The sequence below is a fragment of the Heloderma suspectum genome, chromosome 6, assembly GCF_057233095.1.
Source record: "Heloderma suspectum isolate Gila_16-S chromosome 6, 16-S_ref, whole genome shotgun sequence".
Taxonomy (NCBI): domain Eukaryota; kingdom Metazoa; phylum Chordata; class Lepidosauria; order Squamata; family Helodermatidae; genus Heloderma; species Heloderma suspectum.
In genome coordinates this window covers 60,497,482-60,508,323 of record NC_139463.1, presented here as the reverse complement: position 1 = coordinate 60,508,323, position 10,842 = coordinate 60,497,482, and the positions used below count along the sequence as shown (strand labels likewise).

General features: G+C 45.6%; 1 protein-coding gene across 1 annotated transcript; it reads right to left on the bottom strand.

The window, feature by feature from the left end:
- Nucleotides 1-828: 828 nt before the first annotated feature.
- Nucleotides 829-6,065, bottom strand: LOC146340979 (vomeronasal type-2 receptor 26-like). Its single transcript, XM_084804550.1, has 3 exons — nucleotides 5,739-6,065; nucleotides 1,661-1,868; nucleotides 829-1,170 (listed from the first exon to the last, which is right to left on the bottom strand). Exons 1-2 carry the CDS (start codon nucleotides 6,027-6,029, stop codon nucleotides 1,788-1,790), a joined length of 372 nt encoding a protein of 123 aa, XP_084660676.1. The 5' UTR covers nucleotides 6,030-6,065; the 3' UTR covers nucleotides 829-1,170; nucleotides 1,661-1,787.
- Nucleotides 6,066-10,842: the final 4,777 nt, after the last annotated feature.

Below are 10,842 nucleotides of genomic sequence, written 5' to 3'. Positions count from 1 at the left end.
GGGCATAGGTGAGGTCTCGGTTGTTGGCTTTGACGATGGGCATGTCACGGTGTATAACGAAAGTCGAGAACACTACAAATGTAATCAGAGAGAGGAAAAGAGCCAGAGAAGCTAAAATGAACCCCAGTGTCTCCTGATAGGAAAGGAAGTGGGTCTTCTTGGGTAAACAGTGGTCCTGGTTGCTGTTTGGATGTTGATCTTCTGGGCATGGGTCACAGTGAGCTGTATCTGGAATGAGCAAAAGTATCTCAAACATGACATAGATGTTCTTTACATGGGGACAGTGCAGCCCACAAAGAAGGAGATGGAGATATCCGTTCCCTAGCTTACTGTCCATGTAAGCGTGCAGCCTCCCTTTTAGTATTTGCTCTTTACGTTTCAATAACATATTGCAAAAGAGCGGAGTCAGGAAATGTACAAGATGCTCCCTTTCATCTGTGCAGGATAGCCCATGCTAGCGTGTTCAATATTCTGCAAGAAGAAAAACCTCAAGTCTGTAACTCGAAAATAAAAACTGTGAAGTGTAAGAACATCACCACAGCCTGTCACCTGCAGTGCCTTCAAATGGGCAAATAAATACATAAATAACTCTCTGCCATTTGCTTCAGATGACGCACTTTCTTCAGTGGAGATGTGTTGGTGCAGAGGCTGGGAAATAGGTGACAGAAATCAATATAGATTAAACAGCAGTTCCCTTGACATTGGAGTACCATGCTCCAGTTGCTACAACAACTGATCACCACTCAGCTTCATGTTGCCAAACAACCGAGATTGGAAATATGGTGTTTAAAACACTGTGCATGGAAAGGTGAGTCAATGCAAGTATCTAAGGATTATATTATCCTTTATTGTTTCAATATGTTTCTTCAGGAAATTCTGAATAGTCTGCAGAACAGTAAACCACCAAGTTATGCAACCCCCAATGGTTTTTATGGAGAAAATATGCCTAGGTTAAATGGCCATGTCTTCTCCTAGCCCATGATCTTCCCATGCAAACCCCAGTTTGCTCTGCAATTTGACAAGGCTCTGAATGCTTGAGCTACCTGTCCGGTTAGAAATCGTCCCTTCTGGACAACAATCACATCTGTAGCAGCAAACTGGCTTCCCCTCTGGAACTTTTCTCTGGTGCCCTGGAGAGCAACGCTCCACACACCTTGCAGAGGGAGAAACCTAAAAGGGAAGAGAGAAATAGTTGAGGGTTTACATGAAATGGATATTGCACAAAAATAGGACAGAGTTACTCAACTGAGTTTCCCATTACACAATGGATAGGATCACCAGTTTAGAAAGTCTGAATCTTTTCTGCAGGTTACTTAGAATCATCCTAATGGAGCTGATGTGAATACCTATGCTCATGTAGACACAAAAACATGAAGCTTCCTCCTCCTGCATCAGACCCTTTCTCTACCTCGCCCACTATTGTCTGCACTGAGTGGAAGTCGCTCTCCAAGCTTAAAGACCGGAGCCTTTTCTAGCCATACCTGGAGATGCCAGACCCAACCTGGGACTTCTGCATGCAAAGATGGATCTTTCTCACTGGACAAGGACCCCTCACTGGACTCAGTAGGCTTTTGGTCTCATCTAGGAAGACACCTTTCATGCTCAAGTGAAAGAACTACAACAGTCTTTGTTGCCCCCATGACATTCACTTCAAACCCACCTCCGTAGCCCACACAATTGCATCAGCATAAATGGTGAAGTCCTGTTCAGGAGCAGCTTCTGGATCCATCTGTCCAACTTTGTTGTGAGCAAAAGATTCATTTGGGAAGAAAATCAAGTTCACAATATCATATCTCTCCCTTTTTAAAGAAAGAGATTTCATCTCCAGCACTGTTGTTAAACTGGACGTTCCTCAAAGAGGCAAGAATCTGAAATGGAAGAGAGAATTATAAATAGGGTAATTATGTGTGAGTTCTGGTGTCTTCTGACATTCTGTGACTGCCATCAAGTTAGGAGACTTCTCCTTTTTCCTTTACTCCATTGTTTAGTTCAACACTGAAGATGCATTAAGATGGGCTCATAGGCACTAATTGCTTGCATGCGCTTGCCCAGAGGTTTGGCCTTTCTTCTTTGGTGTCTACTTGCTACAAGCCACACCCATATCCTTGCCTGTGTGTCAGAGGATGGAGGGTGGTGCCATCAAGGTGAACAACACCTGAGGTGTTCTCAAGGTGCCTGGCAAGAATGTACGTGGGGCAGGCAGGGGGGAGGAGCGGTCTGTTGTTTGCTCCTGGAGATGGGGGGTGGGGAGAAGAATACTATGCATTTGGGGTGACAGCTTGCTTGATTCATCCTCCTCAGTAGGCACAGTTTTAAATACATAATTATCACAGAAGCACCATTGCATTCCACTGCCTTGTACTCACTTCCTAGTGCTCCTTAAGGGAGCTGATGGGCATGGAAGAATATCTTTGTGGAATGTCTCTATCGCGATCTTTAGACTGGACCAACAGCCCTTCTCCTAGGCTCACCCTTTGCTTCCAGGATCAGACCACCGAGAAACCACCAAGGAACCTTTGATAAGATTGCCAACTCTCAACGAGGACATTACCTGCCACGGCTGAAGATTCAGCGGCCTCTTGCCTCCCCCTGTCAATGTATGTTTGGATCCAGATGAGGACACAGCATGTAACATGCTTGCCACAGAATACGCAGCATTGTAGATGCTGTAGCTGTAACTGGACATGGTCATTTCAAGCATATGGCTCGGCAGGTCCCGTACCTTCTCCTCCCCAGTGCAGTTCCCCCATCCCCTCGTTGAGATTTCTCCTGATTTCAGAAACTGACAGACAAATGCGTATTCCCACCATTTTTGGAGAAAGACATCTCCTTGTGGTCGGTGTGGACTTAAGGCCCAGAGAAAATGTGTGAATTCTGGCACATCCCTGCTGTGGACTCTGAAGTGCAAAGCACCATGGAAGAGTTTGGCCTGGTTTAAATTTTGTCCTTTAGCAGAAGTTTCCCAATGGGCTGTCAGGATCCAAAACTTCCTAAAGGGGGTCTTGGTCTTTTCTTCATGAATAGCCAAGAACACTCTTAATATGTGTAAAACATTGGTGTCCCCAAAGACAATAATCACTTGGGGTTCAAACCAAGCACTAGGAATAGATCCAGATAGTGCTTGTTGTATAAGGAGAGGGTTTGTTGGCTCAAACACGTCAGTAAAGGCCACACAGATGTCCTGCTGCCTGAGCATTGTTGTCAGTGTCTGGATGAAGTTTTCACCACTCTCCTCAGTTAAGGCAACCAGACCAATCCAGTTCCAGTGGGAACGCAGGAGCAGCCGGACAAGGCCCACATATTGAGAAAGTTCATTAGTATCAATCCAGTAGAAGAAAGGAAATTCTGCTTTTTGTCCCTGAACAGGGTCAACCAAACCATAACCAAGCTGAAAGAAGGATTTTCTTGTTAGTCCACTGCAGTGAACTTTGTGCTGCTTTGAAGGCTGACACATTTTTCATGGCATAATCTTCCATGGACTACTACAGCTGACTTCAGATGCAAGAAGTGCTATCCAGAAGGCAGACATCCATTTGGAACATAGGCATCTAATATGAAATGAAGCTCTCTTTAAGGTTCCCCCCTACTGTAGATATCAACCCAAAAGTCAGGGCTGTCCTGGAGGTAACCTTGACACAGTTTATAGCCATCATCCTGAAGAGGCCCATGTTCCTATACTGAAGCAATAGGACCCTTTGTAAGTGTGGTGGGGATTTAGGGCCCCTTCCCATATAGGATAGTTTGGTCAAACTGTTCCATGGTGTGTCAAATCCAGTAGGACAAACAAAATGGAAAACGTCACACAATGTTAGTGGCTCTTAATCAGTAAGCCCGGACATTCCAAGGGTCCATCTAGCCCACCATTCTTTTCACACAGTAGCCAACCGGCTGTCACCTGGGTCTATGTAGGAATACTGCCTCTGGTACTGGAGGGAGCACATAGCCATCAGAACTAGTAGCCATCGATTGCCTTGTCCTCTAGGAATTCGTCCAACCTTCTCGTAAAGCCATCCAAATTGGTGGCCATCACTACATGTTGGGATAGCAAATTCCATAGTTTGACTATGTGCTGTGTAAAGAAGCCCTTCCTTTGATCTGTCTTGAATCTCTCACCAATCAGCCTTTTGAGAGAGGAAGAAAAATATCTCCCCGTCCAAACTTCCCTCATGGGGGAGATGCTCCAGCCCCTTGATCATTTTAGTTGTCCTTTCCTGCACTTTTCCCAGCTCTACAATATCCTTTATTGGCAATTTTATTCTCAATTCCTTGTCTAATTATGCCAGACATGGAGTTTGCCTTTCTTACAGTGGCCACACACTTGGCTGACACGTTCATCAAGCTGTCCACCTCAACCCCAGCATCTTTTTGTTGGTTGGTCACCACTAGCTCAGAGCCCATCAGGTTATACTTGAAGTTGGTTTTTTTTGTCCCAACATGCATCACTTTGTATTTGCCTACATTGAACCTCATTTGCCTTTTGGATGCCCATTCTCCCAGTTTGGAGAGATCCTTTTGGCGCTCCTCACAATCCCATTTTGTTTTAACCACCCTGAATAAGTTGGTGTCATTGGCAAACATGGACAGTTCACTGCACACTCCTTCTTCCAGATCCTTTATGAACAATTCAAAAAGCATTGGTCCCATTACAGAACCTTGTGGGGCCCCACTACTTACATGCCTCCAATGGCAGAAGTTACCATTTACTCCTACTCTCTGCTTTCTGTTCTTTAACCAGCTACTGATCCATAAGAACAGCTGTCTTTTTATTCCATGACTGCTAAGTTTGCGCAAGAGTCTTTCATGAGAGACTTTGTCAAAAGCTTTTTGGAAGTACATGAAGACAATGTCTACTGGATCACTCCTGTCTACACATCTATTGAAACTCTCAAAGAACCCTAAAAGGTTACTGAGTCAGGACTTCCCTTTGCAGAAGCTGTGTTGATTCTTTCCCAGCAGGGCATGACCTTCTATATGCTTGCTAATTTTATCTTCCATAATGCTTTCAACCAATTTACCCAGAATAAACATTAAGCAAGCGGGCCTGAGATTGCCCAGCTCCCCCCTAGATCCAGTTTTAAAAACTGGTGTTACATTGTCCATCTTCCTGTCCTCTAGTACAGAGGCTGATCTTAGGGACATGTGGCATATTCTGGTCTAGAAGATCAGCAATTTCATATATGGGGTTTTTGAGAACGCTAGGATGGATACCATCAGGGCCTGGTGATTCATTTGCTTTGAATTTATCAATAAAGTTGAGAGCATCATCTTTTGTCACCACTATTTGCCTCAGTTCCTCAGACATCCTTCCTGGAAACAACAGTTAAGGCACAGGCATCTATCCTATATCTTCTGCAGTGAAGACAGAGGAAAAGAATTCATGCAGCTGGTCTGCAATTGCCTTGTCCTCATTTATTCTCCTTTAGGAGGAGGTTTGTTTGTGAATCTTTAAGGTGTCGCAAGACTCCATTTTTTTCTCCCAATCCAAAACTTTTTCTTATGTAACAGACCCATTGCTGAGTGGGACTAGTCAAACAATAGCCCTCTGGGATTCCTGGCTATGACTGTGGTGATCACCGGGCAGGTTAGCCAAGGTCAGAAGGCCTCCTGCTCTTACCATCCACAATCAAGGCAACACACCCACTTCATGGGGGGAAATGGTTTCAGAGATTGGCCTCTCCATCTCAGAGTTCCTGAGTTCTGCAGATCCCCCACATCTCTCCCCAAATGAATCCTCTCACCTGTGGGATCTTGAAGATGCCCATTAAGGAAGCAATCTCCCTTGAGGGTTTGGAATCGAGACCCCCAATAACGGAGAGCAGTTGATCATGTCTGTCACATTTATAATTAGGAAACATTTGCCCCGACGTGGAGAACAGAGACAGGCTGTTCAAGTGGATCCATCTTGCGATGTTGCTGTGGTCATAGATGCGAAAGCCAAGGGTGTGGTTGGGGAGGAGAATTCTGTCCTTCTGGATCTCTTTCATGGCAAACGCCAAGGCCAGGACTTGCTGGTAGTGCTTGAATATCATCCTGCAATGATGGGAGTTATGTTGGGAGGTGAGTGAAGATATAATATAGTATCAGGTGGGAGGGAGACTTTTGTTGCTGCTATGTTTACAAAAATGTGAGTCAGAAATGTTTGCTCATCTACTTCAGCTCACCCAGAAATCAACCTTCCCTACCCCTGTCTTACATGAATTCTGCGGGGGTGGAAGGGTGGGAATTTCTAGGTCGTTATGAAACTCTTAACATGAACAACAATCATTGTTTCGCTCTGCCTACCTCCTTGCACCAAGCAGCCTCTAGGGGCAGGTCACATGTTATGCAAATTCACAAGGAAGCAGAGATATGTGCTGGTTCAAAGTGGTGGTGTTAACATTCAAAGCCCTTAATGGCTTGGGGCCAGGTTACCTGAAGTATCGCCTCCTCCCATATGTGCCTGCCCGGACCTTAAGATCATCATCAGTGGCCCTTCTCCGTGAGCCCCTGCCAAAGGAAGTGAGGCGGGTGGCTACTAGGAGGAGGGCTTTTTCTGTTGTGGCACCCCAGCTCTGGAAAGAGCTCCCTAGTGAGGTTCGCCTGGCGCCTACATTGTATTCCTTTCGGAGCCATGTGAAAACCTATTTATTTTCCCAGGCATTTTAGCATTTTAGCTTTCTAAATTTTTCTCTTTGCTGTTTTAAATCTGTATTTTAAACTCCTGCACTGTTGCTAGGTTTTATTGTAGTTGTATTATTATATTGTGGTTTTAATGTTCTGTATATTTTAAATTGTTTCATTGTGTGTTGTTTGGTTTTAATTTTTGTGAACCGCCCAGAGAGCTTCGGCTATTGGGCAGTATAGAAATAAATAAATAAATAAATAAATAAAATATGATGGCCAACCCTGCCCAGGTCACCCCTGCCCTCAGCTCGATTCAGAGGAGGAGGAGACTGCAAAGCCAGCTTCTGGCTCAAGACTCTGAAAATTATTTATTCCAGACGCAGGTACAAGGAGAACACAATCAAGTGACTTCAATGTTGGTGGATCAAAGTATGAAGTATCCTCCCAACCTATTTGTTGAATGCACAAATCCCAGCTTCCAAGTGCCCCTTCTCTGCCTTACACACACACACACACACACACACACCTCTTTCCACATATTTCATCTTGCAGCAGTAGATGCAACAGCAGAGCTTGGCTCCCCCAGTCTCTGGACATTATAGTTCCCAGGGGTTCTGTGTCACTGCCATAATACCATTGATCTTGCCACAGAAGGAAAGAGGAATTATGCTCCAGCTCAGAATGGGGCCATACATAGCTCAGAGCCACAGAGCACTTACTTTGAATCCTTTGCATGCAGGAGGTCCCAGGTTCAATGCCCGGCTTCTCCAAAAAAGGCAGGAAAACTTCCTGACTGAAACCCTGGAGAGCCACTGCTGCCAGTCAGTGTTGACAATACTGGGCTAGATGGACCAAGGGTCTGACTTGGTATTCTGCAGCTTCCTATGTTGCTATGCAGCCGTAGAAGGACCCCCAGGTCTCTGCTTCTCATTACAGGTTGAAGCCAAATTAGGATCAGCCTGGAAGGAGGCCTCTAACCTGTAAGCAAAGCAGGCAAACATCTGTCCCAGATCCCTCTTGTGGAAACTTACAAACCAGAATTGCAGAGTTCTGGTGGTGCTAAACCACTGAAGTCCTGAGTCTCTTTATAATAATTCATGCCAACCGGTAAATTCGCTCCAACAATGAGGTCTCCAGGGCTGTGATAGGCTTGCAGTTCCTTAGGCCTGGTCAAGAGGCAGGTGGTTCTCAGCATCCTCTGGGTGGCCTGAGGCACCATCCAAAGCAGCAGCAGCAGCTGCAGCAGCAAAATCATCAGCGGCACAGAGAGACCTTCCCTCCTAGGTCAGCGACCAGGCAGAACCGGAAGAAGAGATGAATATACAGGCCCTGACAGGGGAATTTGAGTGTAGCCAGAAATGATCAGCCCTCAAGTCATCAGACACCGTCCCACCTCACATGGAACGGCTCAGGACATATTTATATGAAGTATGTTTTCTCCTGGATTTCTTTGTTCTTGGTTGGATGGGCGGAAATCCATGGGGGTTCATAAAAATTACTGTCATTTCCACAATTCCAGAGTGGCAAAATAGCCACAGCCCCACAGCACTGAGCTCCCTTTGCAAAGTGGAGGCAGGGGGGATTTTAACTGCTTCTCTGTGGGGTAGTCAGGCTCTGAGATTGGACTTGAGTTGTCAAGTTCTGGCCTTGGGCCTGTGTGGAGCTGAGGACCTAAATTCAGCTTCAATTCTCTTGTAGGCCGGATGGAAGTTTCTGGATTAGCTGAACAGTTCATCTGCGAGGTTCTTTTGACAGTTTATATCTGATCGCGCAGTTGACACATTGCTGGCTTGGGATTGATCTTTTCCCTCCCTGTTAAAAGTTTGTCAAGTTCATTAGTAAAGTTTTCTCATGCCTACTTCAGCTGCCTGTTCAAGTCACTGGCCCACAAGAAACAGCATGTAGGCAATTTGCGGCTGCATTTTCCTTTTAACTCCCTTAGGCTGGGGGAAAAATAGCCAGTAAACAACCATCAAGGACATTTGTCAAGCAAAGCACACATACATAGAGTCCATTAGGGACAGACTCTGAGGGCACCTCTACACCAGCCTAAAATCCCGCCTTTAAAATGGCGCTATCTATTTCTGTTTTAAATGCAGGATCACAGCTGGCCCCCTTTACACGTGCTTTCTTTACCTCCTCCCCTTTCCCCCTCCTTCTCCCCGTGTCTGTCTTCCATGATCTTTCATTGATCTCGCTCCTTTTCTTGCCGCTTTTCCTCTTTTCTTGGAGGGGACTGAAGTGGAGCACAATGGGGTAATTTGATAGCTCATGATCTGAGACCTGTTTAAAAATGGAACAAGGGACATTTAGTGCAGTAGACGCTGTAGTAAAAATGTAACCTAAAAGCCATTGTATGTGTCTTAAGCAGCACGTAGTATTGTAAGGGCTGTGCATGCCTGGAATGAGTGAGCAGTAACCCTAAGATAAGGTAGCCAGGCAAACTGCTGGCAACCATTCAAAGTGACACGCTAGCTAAGGAATGCAAGCTGAAGTGATAAAACTGTAGCGTGGGAGTTACCCAGGGTTGACTCTGCTGTTGAGAGTGAGCTCCTTTGTCGAACTGTTTGCAAACAATAAAATCAAGTTAGACCCAGCCTGAAGTTGACTCTCCTCTTTGGGACAAATTGGACTAGCCTCCAGGGGGCGACACTAACAATTTGTGCAACAATCTGGTGAGCAGTCAGGAGTCCCCTTGGATCACGCCGGGGTCGAACGACAAGACCGGCGAAGGTGCCTGCAGGGTGCACCGGACCGCCTTTGAGGTCTGCCATGGCACTGGAGAATGGGGATCGGGACACCCGGGAGGTTAAAGGCGTGGACTCCATTGACTGAGTCAACCAGGCTGAACAGGTCTGAAGGGACGGGACCAGGGTGCTGGGCGGAGTAAGTATTTGATTTCCCTTGTGTCTTTCTGCTTGAGTTGCCTTTGGAGTGTCTGAGGTTTGTCAGACTCCATGTATGGTTTTGAATAGAGGTAGGCACAGTGGGGTTGGGTAGCTCCCAGTAAGAAAACTCCGCAACCCCATTGGGATGCGTGCTTAGGAACTTTAGGAATTTCAAAGGAGATTTTGGAGTCAAAATGATGAAGGGCAGACTGATAACCCTTTGCCAATTAGAATGGCCATCATTCAGTGTTAATTGGCCAGATACAGGATCCTTTCATGTAAATCTTATAAATGCTGTATATAAGATTGTGATGAATGATGGGCATTGGGATCAATTCCCCTATATTGATTGTTGGTCGAATTGGTGCGGAAAGAATCCCCCTTAGTTACAGAAGTATAAAACTAAAATGTGTAAATGTGTTACTGGCAAAGGACTGCAGGGGCAAGGGACCCCGGGTGCTGTCTGAATCAAGTAGTGAGATAGATTTGACTCAGGGAAAATGAGGTTATCGGCATGTGGATAAGTACTGACCAAAATCCACTGAAGGCGAGAAAAGATGAAATATAAAGTTCAGTATTATAAAGTCATGATGGTATGCTCCAAGGTGAAGCCCAAAGCCCCTGTTCTCCCCGATTCAAGCCCCACAGAAGGAGCTTGAAGATTTGGGAGACACTGCCCAAGATGCCCTGAGCTCCCCCCCCATCTTATTCGTTCTGTTAGGTTGGGAGGAGAGGTTGTTGGGGGAGGGAGAAGGCCCTCCAGAGACAGTTTATCTGCCACCATATCCAAGTTTGTTAGAAGAAGCAAAAGCAGTTGAAAAAGTTGCAACTTCTGAAGAAAGAGATTTGTTTGAAGTCTTAAAGACTATGGAAAAATCAAGAAACAAAGACAGAGCAAGTTCTTAAAATATCAGGGTCTGTGTAAGCTTATCTCTGTCAGCCTGCTCAGAGCAGAGCCAAAGGGGAGTTACCTAACCCCCCTCACTGCAGCTGGTTTAGCCTTAGCAAGCAGTGAGGCTGGAAGGTGTCTGTGAGGACCTGATAAAAGAGTGAGATTTGCACACACACAAAAATAGCATCACAGCTGGAAAGCTGAGCAGCACTGCTCTGTTCTTGTCTGTCCAGGAATCTAGAAGAGGTGTAAGGTTACACCTTCCCCATTTGAACTGATGAAGAGACACAGAGCTTTCGTTAAAAACATCCCGTCTTTATGGCCCAAAGCCTTGTTTGTTTAGATCTATCATTGTTCAGACTTTTGAGAGGCACTCTGCACATGGACTGGAACTTTGGACAGTTCAAGACTTGCTGTAAAAAGTACTGTGAGGCTTGTCATAGCCTTAAGCTCCCGTTG

Bases quoted from the DNA above. Each gene is read 5' to 3' on its own strand.
- LOC146340979 (XM_084804550.1), bottom strand. From the start codon at position 6,029: ATGATATTCAAGCACTACCAGCAAGTCCTGGCCTTGGCGTTTGCCATG. The intron at 1,869-5,738 runs GTGAGAGGATTC...CTTCCATTTCAG, and splicing joins GCATCTTCAAGATCCCACAG to ATTCTTGCCTCTTTGAGGAA.